Source organism: Atractosteus spatula, chromosome 8, assembly GCF_055471065.1.
Source record: "Atractosteus spatula isolate fAtrSpa1 chromosome 8, fAtrSpa1.hap1, whole genome shotgun sequence".
In the NCBI taxonomy this organism is placed as follows: Eukaryota; Metazoa; Chordata; class Actinopteri; order Semionotiformes; family Lepisosteidae; genus Atractosteus; species Atractosteus spatula.
Genome location: NC_142713.1, coordinates 52,805,018 through 52,825,459, shown reverse-complemented (window position 1 = coordinate 52,825,459; position 20,442 = coordinate 52,805,018). Strand labels below are relative to the sequence as shown.

At 37.2% G+C, this 20,442-nt stretch overlaps 1 protein-coding gene across 2 annotated transcripts in view; it reads left to right on the top strand.

The window, feature by feature from the left end:
* Nucleotides 1-10,911: 10,911 nt before the first annotated feature.
* The window catches only part of LOC148829808 (hepatocyte growth factor-like), a 33,058-nt gene continuing 23,527 nt past the window's right edge, over nt 10,912-20,442 (top strand). The window contains exons 1-6 of one of the 2 annotated variants that reach the window (XM_088922643.1): nt 10,912-11,094; nt 14,632-14,794; nt 15,337-15,449; nt 15,858-15,972; nt 17,936-18,063; nt 19,146-19,266. In XM_088922643.1, coding sequence (XP_088778769.1) covers nt 11,046-11,094; nt 14,632-14,794; nt 15,337-15,449; nt 15,858-15,972; nt 17,936-18,063; nt 19,146-19,266 — 689 coding nt within the window. In that variant the 5' untranslated portion in view covers nt 10,912-11,045. Of the gene's footprint in view, nt 11,095-14,631; nt 14,795-15,336; nt 15,450-15,857; nt 15,973-17,920; nt 18,064-19,145; nt 19,267-20,442 lie in introns of both variants that reach the window. The other variant, XM_088922642.1, reaches the window with a different exon arrangement.

The window sequence follows — 20,442 nt, the reverse complement described above, 5'->3', positions numbered from 1 at the left end:
GCAGAGGAAAATTTAGGGAGGACCACAAGATTTTCCCTCATTGATTTTTCATCATCATTTTCATTTTCATCATTTACATTACCACATCATTTATAAGCTTTGGTACATAAAAAACATACAGTAAATGTATGTTTCATTAACGAAAATTACTATCCAGGCACATTATTTCTACTGTAGCATGCTTGCTTATGGAAGAGCTTAAAACATACTCTGTCTGTATGGCATTATGCTTTGTTAGGAGTGTTTGAAGATATTTTTAAGTACTAGTATTTTCTGTTGGCAGCATTGACTAATAAAACAGAGGATGGAAGCTCAATACTTATTTTCTCAAAGATTTCTTTACACGATAGCTTTGTTTATGATGTCTGAAACCATTACCACAGAACAACCAACAGCTGTTTGTTTTAGCATTGAAAATGTTCCTGTTTCTTGTCACTTACTGACTCATCTTGATTTGATCTTCTTTCTTCTTTCAATTGCTCCCTAAACGTAAGCTTTCTTGGCTTTCCCTACAGACGCTCTCCGGGGGGAGGTCAGACTGAGGTCCAGGTAATTTGCTAAAGAAGAAACCTAACACCGCTTTCAAGACTTGCATGACAAATCCCTTCAAAGCAGCAGGAAATCTATTAGCGCCCCGAGGGCTTCCCTCTCCTGACATTAGACTTAACAACACCGAAAAAAAGTGAATTACAGTGCTACCCTGCTGCGACTTTACTCTAGGGAGGGAACAACAATTTACTCGCTGTATTCTGTCACAGATGTTGTGAGTTAATAAGCTATAAGGGTGTCAAGTCGGACTACAGCCGTGACACTAAAACTATTGTTGGGGGTTTATTATACACACACTGTCTACATCTTGGAAGGCCTGACAAATTCTTGACAGGCCAATATCCAATACAATGTTTTGTACTGCGATATATAGGAATGCAATCCTGATCTTGTCTCATTAAACTACCTCCACTTTTTGTCAAAATGTAGACTAATGCAGACTTACAGTGCAGTATAGTGTTAATATTTTCAACCTTGTTATTCCTGAGAATGCTGACCTTACTAACTGGAAACCAGACTTAACACATAGAAAAACAAACTTTGAAATAATATGGAATGATTTTATGGAAAATACCAACGTGTATCAGTTAGACCAAGCGTGCATCTGGTTTTATGAACTCCGCATGTAATGATTCCCGTTAAATTAAACATTATTTCAATGTAAACTTTACTATAGTAATCACACTTATGTGTAGCACCATTTTGAAATTAAGCTTTGAAGTTCTGCAACATCTGTTTTCCATTATTCATTGAATAATATCTGACACAAAGTGAGGCTGGCATTGTTTTCACTTATTCTTCTCATTTTGAATTGGGAACAATCTACTGCTGCAGCTGGACAATTTATATCTCATTAATATGTGTGTATGCCTAGTATATTCATATTGATTTCATTATTTTCATTGCATCACTTGAACATTTTCACACTTGAATAAATGTATATAGTGCCCTCCAGATTTATTCATGACCCTATGAAATAGCGAACAAAAATATATCATATAAAAGAATGGGTTACAGATCAGATAATATGTCACGCTTAACACAATCGCAACATGGTCTACTGTAATAGTAGCATTGCACAAAGAAATATGTTTTTCAAGAAGAATTCCATCCATCCTGTAACTGCTTCATCCAACAGATGCCAGGCGGGATACACAATGGACAGGACACAAATCCTTCACAGGGTACACACAGACACTCACTGGGCCATTTTTCCTAACAGTATGTTTTTGTATTGTGGAAGGAAACCAGAAACACCTAGTGGAAACCCAGAAATCAGAAAGATCACATTTATTCACAATTCTACTGCAAGCATTCTTTTAAAAACAATCCAATAAACACAAATCTACAATGGCATTCTGCTGTTTGGTAGTGCACTGGGAGCCTCTTAAACTATATGTGCCTCCAAAGTTTTCCTCTCTCACTGAGTTTTAAAAGTAGGTAACTCAAGGAAGAAATGAGGTAGAAACGTATTATCATGGTTAAGCTCTCTGAAGACTGCAATGTACAGGTGAGTCCACATTGACCTCCACAAGTTAGGTATGGCTATAATAATACACACATGCTGAATCTTCCACTTTGCTAGTCAGTCCAGTGCCAATTATTAAAGCATGTAAGACTACTGCTTGGTGGCAACTGTGCCAGGAAGAACACACAAGTGTAACTCGACATCATTGGCTGTGAGACAAATAGTTCAGCTCTAAATCCAAAGGACATCTTCCCGATATAAAGTGTTGACAATCGTTCAGTCACCTGCCTGGATGTGGTATGTTGCAAAAATAAGGTTTCTTCTGTTTGGAAAACTGCAATAACAGGCTACATCCGAATGACAACTGGAACATTGGATCTTATGGTCAGGTGCAATGAAGTGCAATGAAGAGTAACATGCTCATGGCATTGACACAGCCATCAGCATTATGTTTGGCATAAAGAGGTGAAGGTGAGTGAGAAAACACTCATGGGCACTGTGAAATAAATCTTGAGTCTGTTATGATTTGGGGTTGTTTTACATTTATGGGTCTTGGAGCCCTTGTAAAGATAGGTCTCAAAGTCTCATATTGAATGTCTTTTTCTTCGTAACAGAACTGCAAGAGCCTTATTTTTGCAAGTTAGGCAAATATGACCTAACGGAAGATCAACCCCTGGGGCCATATTCTACATGCATGCGCCCTTTATGTTTAATTGAGAAGTCTGTAGGAAACATTTACACAGTCAGAGAGAATAGGGCTAGGTAAGAAAAACAGGAAACTGTGTTTTATTGTTGTATTGCTGTCTGAATGTCACGTCTCCTGGCTCATCTTTGTACTTCTGAGCAAATTATGAATTGTGGTGAATGTCATGGCCCGGACATACTGTACACGATTGCCTCTGGAACTGGCTCTCGTGTCTTGATGATTTTAGTAGTGATAGCAGCAGCAGAATGATTTCTGAAGCCAGCAGGAACATTTTGTCCGCTCCTTTAGAGGAAAATGCTTCCATGCTTAGTGATGTAGTATCACAGTGACCAAAAACAGATGACCAATGCAACTGAGGAAATTCTCACAAAAATTGCGTAAAAAGTGGAAAACTTCCCCTCCACGTTTAATCCAATCGAGCACATGTTTTGAATTGTGAACAACAAACAGCAATCTCAAACCCTTACAAATAGAACAACCTCAAAGTAGTTGCATTATTTGTTAAGCTTTATGTGCTGCTGACTAAATTTATTTATGGCCTTAAGGGGATGAAACTACAGTAAATACTGACATTTACACAAATATACAGCACTTAAAGTCCCAGTACTTATGGTCACTTGAAATCAAAGTACTGTGTGCTTTTGTGCTAATAAGATCCATTGTGTACACCCATTGGAATTACCAAAAATGAAAACTTAATTGCAATAATCATTTTTATTAATAACATGATTATAAAAGCAAATTGTTTTACTGGAAAGCAAAACTATGAATTTTAACTTTGCCGTCCCCATACTTATGAATAGCACTAATTTAAAAATGTATATATGATATAGAAATTTTATAGAAACAGTAATATATAGAAACATTGTGGAGTGGCATGGTGAAACAGTGGTGAGCGTTGTTGCTTAGCAGTGCTGAGACCTCAGCTTCAAATCCTAGGGTGCTATCAAGGATATCCTAGGGAAGGGGACTCTGTGTGTTTGCTTCTCCAGTTTCCCCTTACAGTCCAAAGACATGCAGGTAGGTTAATTGGCTTCTAAAAACTTTGGTCCCATTGTGAATGTGTGTCTATGTGTCCCCATGATGGACGTGATGCACTCATTACTTACAAGGTTAGGCTCTGGCTATCCTACAATCCTGAATTGGATGAAGTGGTTAGACTGGATGGATGAAGCTAGTGGTACTGTGGATTTAACTGTCACGGATGTCGGAAGAGACAAACTGTGGAGAGGCAGGAGAGCGGAAAAAGACCCATATGCGTAGCGGCGGAACAGGGAAAAAGCCTGGGCTCAGCAGTTCAGGAGTCGTATAGAAACCAATGCCCTCAGGCAGCAGACGTGGGGCGACCTGGATGCTAAGTGGGTCTCAGGACATCCGAACGTCAATGCTGAGCGAAGGTGAATGAGTGACCCAGAAATATATAGCTCCAGAGAGAGAGACACCGGAAGGAGAGCAAAGCACAGGAAACTAGGGACAGGACAGAGTAGGAGCACCCTCTGGCTGCAGAGGGTGTGACACTAACCAGCGGTGTCAAATGAAAGACTTTTGAGAACTGGGTACAAAAGTAAAGCATGGAGTTGGGCTGTCAAGAGTAATTTAGAAAGCCTGTGTAAAATTTAGAAATCTTCCCCTTGTGTTTTCTTCAAACAAATAACATATAGCCACAAATACACAAAAGGACTAAGGATCAACTGTCAATGTACATACAAAATGGCAACAAAATCCAGTAATGATTATATTTTAGTTATGTGCACTTTAACTTATATTTAAAATAATTGTTAGTGTGCACATTTTAGCCATACAAAACATCAAACCTTTTCAGATTGCACAAAAAAGAACACTGACAAATATACTGTACAGTTCAAGAAGTTTAAGAATACATTTTCAATTTCAGCATCACTCTATTTTATTGATTTTGAAAATGTTTGAGATGTTAGAATGGTGCACAGTCTTTTAAAGAGGTTGAATGCAGAATCACTATCCAACGTTAACCTACAATATTACGATATTTTCTGATTCCTCATGAATTTATTGTGCATCCAAGCAGTTTATATACACATACACTTACAAAAACATATAAACAGTACTAATAAACATTTAATTAAAAATAAATATATTAATACATTGTGTAATATGCATTACACAAGAGACATTGACCCATATATAGTCTTTACACACTACTCCTACACATACAAGTACTGAAATCTACACAGCTTAGCCCACAATCACCCTAAACCTCTATAATTGCACATTACCCCTTCATTTTTGCACATAACTACTCATTGCACTTACCCATAAATCAATACTCCTTTTTGTGAACTCATTTATTGAGTAGTTTGATGGAATGTAGGATAAAGTAATTTATCATTTTGTGACATCTGCATTGAAGGACTCTAAAATGTCATTTTGAAGGTGCCAGTTGGTATTCTTCTTGCAGGACATGTAAGGGATCGGAGGAAATACTAGCAGCTAGTGTCAACACACTCTTAGAACATTCTCAAGAGTCTGGACATTGCATTTCCATATTTTAATCTAAAATACACTAGAGATGAAAGCACTGTAGAAACAAAAAGTATTGTTAGTATGTTTTTAGTAACTGAGCTGACTAAGGGAACAGAAACCTTGCCATATGGACACTTTCGTGAGGAATAAGCCAGGGAGCTGCTTCAAACCACATACAAGGCTCCAAATGGAACCTCCAAAATGGCACCTACGACGATGAGGTACAATTCATAAAGTACGACACAGGAGTCCGAAATACAAAGCTGAGAGATTTCACGGGGCCTAGGACGTGCTAACCGTTTTCCCATACAATAGGCTTGAAAGCCTGAAGACAAAGTGATGTCAGTAAAAAACTGAAGATCTTTGAAAGAGGCCTTATTAGTGCGTTCTATTATATTGTGACGAAGTGCTGTGGTATTGCCCTTGTCACACCACCTCTGTGGCCTTGTGTTTTTTTTTAATTGTTTATTGGTGTGTTTTGTGTTTAAACGGGGACAGGGACACTATACTGTAAACAGGCGCCATCTTTTGGATGAGACGTAAAACCGAGGTCCTGACTCTCTGTGGTCATTAAAAATCCCAGGGATTTTCTCGAAAAGAGTAGGGGTGTAACCCCAGCATCCTGGCAAAATTTCTTATTGGCTCTTACCAATCATGGCCTCCTAATAATCCCCATCTATGAATTGGCTTCATTACTCTGTTCTCCTCCCCACTGAGAGCTGGTGTGTGGGGAGCGTTCTGGTGCACTATGACTGCTGTTGCATCATCCAGGTGGGGCTGCACATTGGTGGTGGTGGAGGGGAGTCCCCATTACCTGTAAAGCGCTTTGAGTGGAGTGTCCAGAAAAGCGCTATATAAGTGTTAGCAATTATTATTATTATTATTATTATTATTATTATTATTATTATTATTAAATATTACCTGTTGTGGATCTACAATGGATCCACTTATCTTGTGCTGTCTGTTCGACCATCTTGAAACAGTTACACTGCGCCTGGGAGAGGCTCACTTCCCAGCATTACTATTGACAACCAGCGCATTTGCATGAGATCTCACTTAAGATCTGAACCCGTGTAAATGCACTCGGGATTTTTTCAATCAGACGACCAATAATTCCATTGTTAGCTCCAGGAGCAAACATTTGAAGGCTTTCTCTTTGCTCACCTAACTTCTCCAACTCTCAAAGAGCAGGCATTTTTCTTTTCACCTGCAGCTTTTTCTGCTGAACTATTTTCATCTCTAGTATATAAGCTCGACCTCCTGAGACCACCTAATCAGTATCCGCTCAACAGCTCCCTCTGCTGCCTCCAGTGAGACAGTTATTCTCCGCTGGGCGAACCATTTAACTTTCTCTTAAGTGCTGTCTTCAGAGCACTTTTCTACCCACCCTGCCCACTGCTAGAAATAATTTTTGTTTAACCTGTTTACTTCTATAGTCCTTATTAGAACTATACTTGTTTACTCCTATAGTCCACTTAACCTGAACATATTCTCTCATTTGCCTTATTAACCCTTGCTGCATTGGAGGTTCCCGATTCAGCTCTGAGACACAGAGCCTGGAGCTCAGCTAGCTTGCCACGACATAGATTCTTAGGGACAGGTTACAGAACCTGCAGCCTTACTGTTAAATGGTTTTAACCTGTCAGTCAAGTAGGACTGTAGGAGAGAGAGTGTTTTTTGTTTTTCTTGTTCGATGTGTCATTTGAATCATCCGGCTGCACTGTATTTTTTTTGCTTAAAAAAGTTTTACACCAGTTTAACTTTGTCCTTGGCATTCTATGACCTGGCTGGCCACCCTTGTTGGTGGTCAAGTCACAGATTTTAACAGAACATCCTTTGTTGTAAATTCCACACTTTTGTACACATACTGCAGCCTCGTTTTATGTCTACAGTGTCAGGGTCGCAGAGCACCAACTGGAGGTTATTCCAAAAGGCTGGGGATGAGGGAAGGGAGGCAATCTGAAGAGGAGGCCGTCTGAGAGGAAATGAACAAAGGAGGGGTTACAATGCAGAGAGAATTCGGAAGCTAGAGCTGAAGTGGTTATGGGTGTGTAGAGGAAATGTAATAGTCATGTTATTGAAGAAATGTTTTATCTTTTTGTCTTTGCATTGGTTGCTGTGTAAAAGACAGAAGTGTTTGCCTGTTTATAAACAATCTTTTACAGCAATAGGAAACTCTGAAAGAGGCAAGGAGTTACTGCAGAAGGCACAGAGTATATACTGTACAGTACATGGCAACAGTGTAATGCCATACATTACCAACAGTTTGATACACTGTTGTCAATTGTTTCCTTTCGCTGAGTTTATCTGGCCCATTCACAAAAAGTAGAATACAACTGTAGTTGTGTATCCTTCTTTCTTCTGTAATTCAGAGTTGGACAGTTCCCAGGTTTGATTATCGCAGAGTAAAGCTTGTGGGATGAAATCCAGCTGAGCAGCCTCTACAACAGCTGCAGTAAATAAAAGATAGAATTTTTCCATATTTCCGCATCATGGGTTTCTTTCACCAGAACAGCCTCAAAGCCTCCACTACGCGTGATATAAAACGGCAAACCCCACTCTTGGTCCAGACCACCTCAGCTGGTTCCCCTCTACCCAGGGAAGTTGTTACTCTACTCTGAAGATTTCTCTCGCAGCTAATCTCCTCATCCTGGCGTGGAATGTAAGCCCAGTAACTTTATGAAGGAATGCTATTCCTTCCATTAGTATCCAGGGATCTTGTCCTTTTGGTTATTACCCCAAGTTCATGACCCTAGGTGGGAAAAGGAATGTAGACAAACCTGTAAAATGAGAATTTCACCCAAAATTCAGCTTTCACTGGAATGCCATGAAACTGCACACCCACAATACTGCTAATGCATCACTAGTTTAAAAAAACGAATTAAAGACTGTCATTCTTCAACAAGACCCAGAGGTTCTTGTAGTCCTCATACTGTAAATATATATAATATTTATAAAAAGGGCAGCTCCACTGAGCACTCAGTTTCACTCCTACAAAAACATTTCCTCCTTCTCTGTGAATTTACAGACTTGGAAGCCTGCTTGTGACTGAAGATACGAAACTAAATCAAGTGTCTGGGATTTATCTCAGCCTATGGTTTCTCAGTTGCCCAAGGGAACATTTATAAATCTTGCTAATAGCAAAAGTGTGTGTAGATTCCTGCAAAATAATCATCCAATTCACTGTCCCAGGGGTCCTTGTGTAACCTCAAGAACACTTAGTAAAACAAAGGCCACAGGCTTGTACCTAAACTGGATTGAATCCAACACATTTAGCACGGATTCTGTGATTTCTTGTTCAATTCAACTACCACACTAAATGAAATCATATTGAGAGGGGAAAAACACTGAATTGTCACATAATACCTCTTGGTATCAACCCAAAAACCACAACAAGAATACTTTTACTAATCTTTAAGCCTATATGAATGTGTGGTTTTTAGATATAGCAATATACATTTTGCCAGCAATTCTGATACTGAAAGACTTCTTAAATAAATACCGTTCAAAATTTGTATAGTGTACTCTTCATAACGCATAACAACTATATGTTGTTTTTGGTGAAAAGGCTAGAATTATATTAAATGTTAAGTACTGTATCACTGACTAACATTATATAAACATCAAGTCATAAGAACATAAGAAAGTTTACAAGCCAAATAAGGCTATTAGGCCCATCTGTTCCATTTAGTAGTTAGTAGTTAATTTATCCAGGGATTTAATCCTTCATTTTAAAATTCTTTGTTTTTTGAAAGAAGCCAGGGTATAAGCTTCAACAACATGGCTGTGTAGCCATAGTTCCACAATCCTTTGGTAAAGAAGTGAATTGAATTAATTAACTTTTATTTCCCATAAAATAATTTGTTTTGCACATCATGAGCATATAAACATATAACATATACAACAACAGTACAATACCATAATATAAAACAAGAGTCAACCACATCACTCAATCAGAACTCCTCCAGTACCATAAGATTAAAAAACAGACAATCCGCTTGTAAAGACACTAAAAATTACAATAATAATAATTACAGATTTGACGTGAGGCATGTTATTGAATCTAATGATGCGCCAGTAATCTAAACCAGTCCTGATTACTTTGTAATAAATAAAACTCTTATAAAAAGTGTCAGCATTGTGCTTTCTACATTAAAACTCCTTAACTTCCTTAAAAATACATCCTTTGTCACTTCTTCAAATACTTTCTCAGTGCCTTTGTGGATTTTGAATACTTGTATCAGGACCTCTTGTAGTCTTTTCAGTTCAAGACCACAAAGTTCATTTCCTTCAAACTTTCCGTCAGAACATTCCCTTAAGCTCCAGATTGCATCTGCTTTTTCTTCTTTGCTCTGTTTCCAGAGCACCGATATCTTTTCCATAATGCGGTGACCAAAATTGTACGCAACAGGCTAAATGAGGACTTAATAGTGCATTATACAACTTTAACATAACAACCTTGGCTGAAATGAAGAATTTTTGTATATATAGCCTAAGATTTTACTTTCCTTTTCTATGGCTTCCCCGCATTTTCTACAAATTTCTAACTCAGCATTTCCCAATTTGTATCTATACTTTTTGCATTTTTACTATCTGCGGTAAAACGTGCACATCATCTGTCAGATATTTGCCCAGTCTCTAATTCTATCTACATCTTTTTTTTTCTTTTTTACTATCTAAAACTTTTTGTTCAACTTCATCTGCTGCTTTAACATACAAGCACTGGGCACAAGGTAAGACTGTACCATGGACAGTATGCCAGTCTGTCACAAAGAACACATATAGTGAAGGGGGTCAAATTTAGAAGTGCCATGCCGGACAGTGTGTCTTTGGGTTTTGGTGGAGAAACCACGTCAAAAAAGAACACCCACTTAGACATCGTGAGAACTTCACAAATTCCTTACACAAGCCCTGAATTTGATGTAGGAATCAAGAGATGTGAGCTAATCACTGTGTCACTGTGATGCACTGTGTATTTACCAATATGCTCTATTATTGTACCTATAATATTTCACATAACTCGAATTAATACTACTTTTAGAAATGCAACATTAGTCAACCCAGATTACTGCTGGTTTTGTCTTGAGTAAATGTTGAGCTGCGCATCTCTTAAACTTTCAAAAAAAGACCTTTCCTTTCACATACTGTATACCTATTCTCCTGAAGGACAATTACAAAGGCAAAATCATGATTTACCACCTTCACTCACATATAATCCACTCCTTTATCGCTGCCTTTAAAACTTGTCGACGTATTGTACAGCCTCGTTTGAGAACGATCTGAAAAAGATGAATTCGGCCATCTGACTGACAAAAGTGAATTCCAACACAAGGAGCAAAGATTTCCTGGAAGAAAAAAAAGTAAAAGGAGTTAAAAAACGTAATCACTATATTTTATTTTCAAATGGATATTACATATTTGCATAAACTGGTATCTTAACCGAGGAATACTGTAGAAATGTGCATTAATTAGCGTACTTATATTTAGGCATAATACATCTGTTGCAGTTTATCACACAACGTTACCACGGACACAGTGGTAAATTTAAGGTTTGGCGTTGGAAGAATTCTTGGGGTAGAGTTCCCTTTAAATGTTTCTCACAGAGGGGGAGGGGTAACGGTGTGATACTGTCATGATGGGGGTTGAACAGAGGACGGATCCCTTCCAGTAAGAGGGTATCTTTGCCTTGGTAAGGATTTTCCTGTTAATCATACAGGCTGATTGTGAGATCAGACAATAAAAACAGGCAGCACGCTGCTATAACCTCAGTCATTAGCAAACCGCGGAATTACTCTCCCAGTAACAGATACTGCGGGAATCATGTGGGCACAGTGGGTTCTGCTCTGCGCGGCGGTCGTAGTTTACTCAGGTAAGTTTGCAGAAGAGGTGGTTTGATGTACCGTCACTGGTGGGGGAAAAAAAACGCCAGCTCAACTTTGTAAGAGTTTAAGACTGCTTGAAGTACAGATGCCTTTGCTGGATTCACAAACTAATTGCAAGACCGGAAACTATTGGACTTTAATTGTTGTATGATGTACTGTACCTTATCAGCAGTCACTAAAAATAATGCTAAACTGCTCGTGTGTGATGAGATATGTCTAGTGAAAAATACAGTCTCCGAAAAAAAAGTATCCCAGCGTCTTTGATGAGGAAACATAAACTTAAGGAATTTTAACCATTGCATTTTGTTGGTTAGCCAAGAGGTTATTGCGCAATTCGCTGTCAAGGTTGAGTATCTTAAATACAAAATTCCCACGCGATTCACGCGTTAACTGCTCTTAACTAGATTCAGGTGTTTTACATCCTAACGTAGAAAAGTTGTAGTTCTCTAAATAGACTTACTGTGTTTTGGTGGGGAAGGAGTTTTTTTTTTACATTTTCCAACAGTTATAAGAAAGTATTTTTATTTTAGATTCCCTGGCGAAATGTCCAAAAAGTCGTTCTTTTTACATTTGCCTGTAGAATGGTATAATTCTTTGGAACATCGTGACAGCAAATGTAGACTTCACAAGTGGTGTAATTCCTTATCATGATACAGATTTTTTCAATAAATGTGTATAGTGCTAATAGTACAGCAAAATAACGATAGTCCTGGAAGAGGATGAAACATTCTTTTAATATTTCTTTATCAATTAAAGAGTAAATTCCTGTTTCTGACCCTGTCCTCCCCTTGAGTTTTAAGTCTTAATATGAAACCGTTTATGAAGTTAGGATCCAATAAACTTCTGTAGAAACGTAAGGGGACTCAGATGGAATTGTGTTAACATAGACTCAGTATTGCTCATGAGAACCGAACAGATGTAGGTTGATGTGTTTGAAATGAATCCCGTATTGTATGCGTATCAATAAGCCATACTGTTGTTAAGAACTGCAACCTTTTAAACAAAAATACAAAAAACTATAATGGCAGTCAGTACCGGCATATCAAATATTGTATTGAATTCTAATATTTTGTGGCTTGTGTACTGTAGATACGTTTATGTTAATACAAAAAATAATTTTACTAGGTTACTTACAAAACTGCTTCCAATGCTTGTATTAAATGATTCAAAGTATCATTGTATTGTTTTGTTTACTTTTAAAATAACTATAAAGTGTCTCAACCAATATTATATGCATATTAAAGTAGAAAAGAGTAGAAAAAAAGGAAAGCATGATAAATTCAATTAAGAGCAATATTAGGACAAAGTATATTTTCTGCATGTGCGATGATGAAGATGACTGGTCTTGTTGCTTGTTCACAAGGCCATTGTCAATCACTGAACCTAACCTGTCAACGTTGTAAGATCTCAAGATGTGATATCCCAATTTATAGAGGAACAAGTAATAGGTTTATTCCATGCTGAAAAGAGAAAGAAAACGCAACGTTTCGGCTGTGGAGCCTTTGGGTGTGAGCAAGAAGAACCATCACTTTTCAACATGGAATAAACCTACAGTATTACTTGTTCCTTTGCAGCCTACGCATGCTGACGCGCTACCCACCTAAACAATATATAGAGCCGAACTCAACCTGAAATTTCAGTAAAATATGTAGTACGTCTGGTCACTAGGGGTCGCTGTGACTTGAAGACACAATTTAGCGGTAGCTGAATGACCAAGTAAGACTTCCAATAGAAATTTCCTAGGGTTATGCTAGTTGAACCACCAGGCTTAGTGCAGTCTGGTTTGCGAAGACATTTTCAATGCAGGCTTCTTTAATATACGGAGTTAATGCACATAGAGTGTTATAGAGTTGTAATTTAATCGTGTTTATTTGAATTTTGGAGCAGTTCAAACCAGTCATGTTGGCAAGTTAAGTGCTTTTTACCATACATTTGGTGCATAAATTAAAATTAGACACAAGCATAGTAATGGTTGCATAAAGAAGTGATTTTACTCAGGAAAGGAAGCTTAATCTGGACAAAAATAGGAAAACTTGCAATGAATACTGCCAGATGTAAGCCAGTTTACCCTTGATTTAGAGGAATAATGTGAATGGGCAATATAAGTAAGATTGAGGAAGTAGAAAATTGCCTTCCCAAGCAATATAATAATAAGACAATAAAAAATGTGTGATCATCCCTGTAATTAAAAAAGGCTGGATAATAAAACACAGAGGAGAGTCTGTGAAGCCTCACAGAAAGTAGCTGTTCAAATTTTTGGATGTGTTACAGTGACAACTTTAAGCAAAAAAAGCAGGAGTGAGGCAGAAGAAGTTCAATTTTGAAAAAATTAGATTTCTAAATTAATTGCACTGCCTTGCAAGGCTATGTAATATGGATGAAAAAGTCCTGCTGATGCTGACAAAAGTCTTCCTCAGAGCTTTGTAAATCTCTGCTTGGAGATTAGAGCAGAAGATAAAAGTGCTGTATGAGTCAATAGGTCCTGGGTTCTAATCCCTCTGCAGTTGCTGACTCACTGTGTTGCTGGAAAATGAAATGTTCTACCTTGTTGCCTTTAAGATGTCTATAGTAATGAGGTCAGAACCCCAGTGGAACTTTTGCCTCAATGTACTGTTTTGGGTGAATCACTCATGAATACTAATGCATTGATGGATGCAGTTAATTGCATTTCTAATTAAATACACCTCAGACTTCCCTGCTTGTGTTATGTTGTTGCATTTCAAGTAGCTCACTAGCTGTTCTGAGAAGTGTTCTGTGATATGCTAAAGTATCTTTTCCCATTATGTTTCCTTTAAAAGGTGTATTTAGGTTTTGTAGAATAGTATTATGTTTGCAGATATTGTCAAAAGAAGTATAATGCTCTAGCACAAATATATTCTTTAGAACAAAATGAACTTGTGCTTTTTACATTTAAGCCTTAGCCAAGGCTAACAGGTTTGACTTGTTGGAATATAGACAATATGTTGTGCCGTGTCTACTAGAGATAACATACCCCAATGAATAAAGGTCTTAGACACAATCAGGACTAACACTATATGTTATGAGCATCAATATTTGACTTAAGCCTGCACTACTACAATTTAACAGCTCTTTAAAAATATTCATAGATGCCTTGGGTTTTTGTGATCAAAATCTTCATCTTGGCCACAACAACCAAGAAAAACTATACATATAAAACATATACATATACATATATTCAGCCAATATGAAGTGTAGTAGTACCTCAAACCATACATTTACCAGTCAAATCTGAGTAATTCATTCCTCATGTTTAACATTTGTCCTCTCTCTCTACACCTTTCAAGCTACAAGGCTTCTTTTACAGATCATTCACGATTAAGTTCAATTTACTAAAAGTTCAGTAGAAGATTACCACAGAACTGTTTCTGCATAAAATAAGATTGAAACAGCCAGTGAAAAGACCAATGTAAAACCCATTTGCCCAGTAGTGTATACTGTATGTAGTATGAGGCATGTGTGTGTCCCATATGATGCTCACTGAGCAAGACCTGAACATTTTACAGAAAGCAAGCAACCAAGGAGAAACAGTCTTCATGACTATCGGAAGAGTGATGGAATCCACTTGATCAAAACTGACAGCTCCCTCCTGACCAAAAGTAAATCCCTTAGCGAAGTGAAGTGTGCCAGAAGATGCAGTCGAAATAAGGGATTATCTTTTATTTGCAGGTAAGTTCCACTAAAGGATAAAAATTCTCTTGTTGTGTCTTTTATTTCCTACTTATCAGGTTAGGTCATGTTGATACATGCAGAGTTTCTCAAATCTAATAACAATCTGAGAATTATTTGCATGTGTATTACAGCAATTTTGTTTTGCTTGTGTGTTAGCTTGCTATACAGTATTTACTTTCCAATGTGAAATTGTTTCTGTCACTTTATTAGGATTACTTTATGCGCAGTCAAATGCACGACTTGTTGTCTTTTTCCAAGCAGTGTTAGGGCTTTGTTCTGTCTTTTGTTGGTAGTTGGGAATTTCTGGCTGTAAGATTTAGAGGTCTGGATCAGATTTTCCTTCCCCTGTTAAGGAAACTCTCATGTTTACTTTAAAATGCGTTAGTTTAGCTGTAAAACAGACCTCTCTTCGTAATAGTTTGTATCTCCACCCATGCTGGCAGATAGAGTTAAGGATGACCTTGCGCTGATTTATATTATATTGAAAATCACATGTACAATCCAGTACCTGCATCTTTGTGTTATTTGTGCCTTTACAGGGCTTTCCACTTTGACCAGAAAACAAGGAAATGCCATTGGCTGTCATTTGACAGCAATACTCCAGGTGTTAAAAAAGAGCAAGATTTTAGCTTTGATCTTTATGAGAAAAAAGGTAAATTTGTCTTATGCCGAACCTTGGCTGAACCTATTATGTTTTCTTACAGTTGTTTTCTCCTTCCTAATTAGTTACATGATAACAGTCTGATTAAAAAAACTGTATTTCTGTTTTTAGTGCGGTTGAACTATTATTAATAATCTTTGACTAAGTATACTGCTGCACTGATTGGCCTACTCTGGCCTAAACACAAGATGTAAGAATCCCAATGGAATCCTTTTTGTAGCTTGATAGATTTACAACTGTGTGATGATCTATATATTTAAGCATTAACAGAGTTTAAAAATCAATCTTAATGTAATTTGTTCATTGTTTTTTTTTAAAGATGTTTTCCACATTTTGTGTGTCTATCTGCAATTTACTGTGCTTGGTGCTGAACAGCTTTCTGTAATCACTTACTTATAGATTATACAAGAGAATGTATCATTGGCGAAGGATCAAGTTATAAAGGAATGAAATCTGTTACAAAAACTGGCCTGAAGTGTCAAGCCTGGGCTTCATCTGTGCCACATGATCACAAGTAAGGGAAGAATATATGTGTGTGTTTATGTTTTGTTGCACCTGAAGATTTTACTATGTGTTCACCTTCACCTTCAGAAATCTAGACCAGAGCAGACATGTAGAAAAGCAAGTAAAAAAATACACTTACCAATTTCTCACCAAGATAAAATGTTTTTGCAGTTAATGTCTGTATCATGGATGCCTGTTAGTTTAACTAACAAGTCTTCAGATTGATTAAAACATTATTTTTATTTCCTCCCTGTGAGTACCTTGTCGGTTTCCCAGAACTTGTCCTCCTCTTTGAAGTGATTTAGGACCTTGTTAAAAACAAGCCATGTTTGTGTTCTTCCTCTGTGTAGTCCCGTTTTAAAACGGCAAAATCATTTCAATAAAGAAAATGAATTTGCTCTAGATAAACCATTCTTTGTACCAGACTTTTGGTAGTGAAAATGTTGACTTCAGATTTTCATTATGGACAATGTGTACATTTTTCAGACACTGTCTCTTTACACACTATTTTAGAAATGTGGAATTCTTAAGTTCCTAAGAAAGTACAGTAGGTTAGCTCACACAAAATGTTACTTTAAAATGCCAGCAGGTAGTTAGGCCAGGGGCTACATAGTTTAGGAGTAGTTTGGATGAAGAACAGTCTATAAAACTCTCATGGTTTATAAGTGTGTGGGTTGAGGTTAGCGATCTTTTATTTGTCAGGTTTCTGGGAATGCTTGTGTTCTTGACAGGTTATATCTTTGGTCTTAAAGTTAACGTCTAACAGTCATTGTGAGTGTTTGTTTTTGCTTGACATTAAGCATTTGTTTGACTTTTTTTTTTCAAATAAGTGCACAATGCCAAAAAAGCACAAAGTAAACATTTAGTGAGTAAATTGTCTATGCTAAAAAATGAAATGGGGTGTCTCCTTTTCCTAGTTCCACCACACAAAAAAAAATAGTTAAAAAAATGTGAAAGGATCTGTTGTAAAATTACAGACGTCTTCAGTCCATAGGTTCAGCTGAAACAAGATGTTGTTACAAACATCTGTTAAGACTTAATGATATTAACATGATTTCATCAAAAAGCTGGGGAAGGCATGCTAGGGGTGTGTTTTCCAGAGTTTACCAGATTAATACTAAGAGGAAGTTACTTTATTGTTGTTCTCTATAAAAAATAAAAACAGTGTTTTAATGGCTGTTTTGTACAGTATATACCGGCAAACTACAGCACAGTTTTCTTCCGTAAAGGAAAAAGCTTCAATGTGTAAATTTTAAGAGAAAACCTTTTCAATTATTCGTCTTCCATGTTTGTTTTGATTTTCAACCTAATTTCGTATGAAGTAAAAGATATAAACTGAAGTATGCTCAGGGGTTGCAGCTCTGTTTATGGCTTTGGTTAGCAGAGACGGTGAAAAACCTGAAAAACCCGAATGGAGTGTTCACAAAACTATGAAGTGGAACAGGAATAATGACAGTTTACTCTCTACACAACAAAGGCACAAAGAGGTTTATGCAAATAACTTGTAAACGCTTTGTTCTCCCAACACTAGGCTAATGAAAACTCCGGTTTTGGAAACACAGTTGTGACAGGAAGTGAACATTTAAGTGTTTGGACACATTGTCAGTAGGATTATAAGTGATTAAAATATTATTATATTACAAAATGTACAATAATACATAAAAATGCATAAAGGAAACCACTCAAGTACAGTTGAATAAGTGAAAATATCAAGGACAAAAAAAACAAACTGGGTTGTGAACATTTTTGAAAGAGCAATGTCTGTGCAATTCAAATAATGTCCATTGAACAGTAAAGGGTGTATGCATCAGGAAACCTTAATTACAGTAGAGAAAGAATGCCATTGAGCAGAGTGCAGCCTGAGCTGGTGGTAGAAGCTCACAGCAGTGTGAGAGAGTTCACAGGTGCTGACTGGCATGCATGGTCTTACACTAAACTGATTGTCATTTTAAAACTAGCTTTTTGCCTTCGAGATTCAAGAGAAAGGACCTAAAGGAGAATTACTGCAGGAATCCAAATAATGAGACGTCAGGACCATGGTGTTATACCACAGACCCCGATATCCGCCATCAGTCTTGTGAAATCCCGCAGTGTTCAGAAGGTAGTTTTTTTTTTATTTGTCTCACACATAACAGACACAAAAGTGCCTCAGTGGACAAACGGGTTAATATTGCAACCCCCTGAAAACAAATAACACATTTTCATGAAGCCATACAGAATGTACTAAACAGGTGTGTGATGGAAGTGTATTAAAGATTTGCAGTCTTGAGCTACATAGCTCTGCACATAAGAAATATAAAAAAAGAATCTGGCCGAAGATAAAAAAACAATAAGGCACTGAACAATACATGAAAATAGCTAGGACATCAAAGTGCCCTGACTTTTCTCATTCAGCTTTCCCTTAAAAAAAACTAACTTCACTTGGCAAGTGTGATCATAAATTGTCTTAATCAGAAACATAAGCTGAAGTAAATCATGAGAATAGTTGGCTTTATAAACATCTGTTTTCAATTTTTGGGAGGTTTGCATTATTCTATTATTCTAGAGGTCAGGTTTGGTTGTAAAATGGAAAGCTATACAGAAAAGAGCCTGGTGTACATTTTTTAGGAACATGTCTTGTAGAAAACTGTCAGCAATTAGAAACGGTAGTATCATTTGTGGTATCTGCTCTATTTTGTGATGAATTAAAAATGTCTTAGTCAATTCAAAAACTTTTTTTCATTTACTTGTAAACACGAGTAACCTCCTGTTACTGTCACACAGTGTATCATAAAGTTAATTTCCGTTGTGGTTTGTATAGAAATATAATGTATGCCTGGAATTAATGTGCATGCAGTAGTATTCTAAATCCACTCAATTGCATTTGCATAATGCAGTAAATACTTTCACATGACAATCATCTACTCTAACTTTTAGTTTGGATTTGATTAAAATACTATAATACTAAAATAATATCTACTGTATGCTGCTGTTTGAACATAGTTTAAGATAATGTGGTAAAAGTGGTCAAGATTGTGGTCATGATTAAAGTACAGTATATAGGGCATGAGACAGAACTGTAGATGTGAAGTCCTGACATTAAAGAATAAATTATTTTTAAATAGAGTATGTAAGTAGAGTATGCATATTTTAGTATTTTGTCTTTTATTTAACTTTTTTTTCACCATTATCCTTTATTTCCAGTTGAGTGTATGACATGCAATGGAGAAAATTACAGGGGTCCTATGGATCACACAGAAACTGGGAAAGAATGTCAGCGCTGGGATTTGACAAGGCCTCACAAACACACATTCCATCCAAAAAGGTAAGAAAAACTGTGAAGGTTGAAGTTATTAGTATATGGGTACCGGACTTCCAAATTCCTTAATGAAGGAGTGTCAAATTCCAGTCCATTAGCAATGTATGGTATTCTGATTTTGTCCTACATGGGTTGTCAGTGATCTAATTCAACTAGTCCTTGCTAAGCTGAGCATATGAACGTTTTCAGACCTTGCCCTGTGATCTGTCCATTTCTGCCTAATTTATTGAGTTGTCAACCTTCTATCCCTTTTTAACCTTTTTCTTTTCAGTGTTCAGTGAGGAACTAGCTAACCTCTTCATGTTCAGTTGCAGATACTGTACCCTGGTAACGTGGTTCCATACTCTAACCTCTTCAAAGTATTTAAACTTTATTCACAGGTCCTGTGCAGCTTTTTCCACTTTTCCAATTTTAAAGATAAGCGTTTTATTGGAGAAATATTTAAAGATAATATTCAGTATGGAGTTGCAGCACAAGAAAGTCATATACTGTGTATGAAGACTGCAGTCTGTTGCTCTGAAGATGACAGAAGGTTGATGCCTTCTTGTTGATGTATTCATGCACTGCTCAGTTAGGAAGCAGGTTCTGTAAATCACCATGCCTGGTATTGCAGTATAACAAACTCAACAACAAATAGTACAAAACTCAATAAGCCACTTTGGGGTACATACACAGTGATAGTTTATTGAATGTGAGACCTTAATGGCCATTAACAGATGTACATAATGACGCATCAGCAGCACAATTCCCAAGAGTATGCTGTCAGAGTTCCATGAAGTTGCTGTGTCACTGAGATTTCGAAAGAGAACCCTGTCTGACTAATTCCACTGTAATGACCCAGGCTCGAATCCTTGATCAGAGAGCACAACCAGTGCTTGTGTGAGCACTTGTACTCGTTGGGCCTCTCTGGAGGCCCTAAATTACATCATAATGGAAGTACAAAAAAATATCATTGTCGGCTGTGTGTGCTTTGAAGTACTACTTGTGCACAGCTCTCAGCTTGGTTAGAGTACACTCTTTATGCAGCTTCTGTGTTAATACTGTTTCTTCTAGGCTTCTGGTTCTTTTCTTCTTACAAGTCCCCAGTAGTATTTGTTGGGGTAATCAGTGCTTAGGTGAATGGTGTAGCCAGGTTCTGGGCTTATTTATTAATAGAAAATATCGTCTGTCTCTTCTGATGAT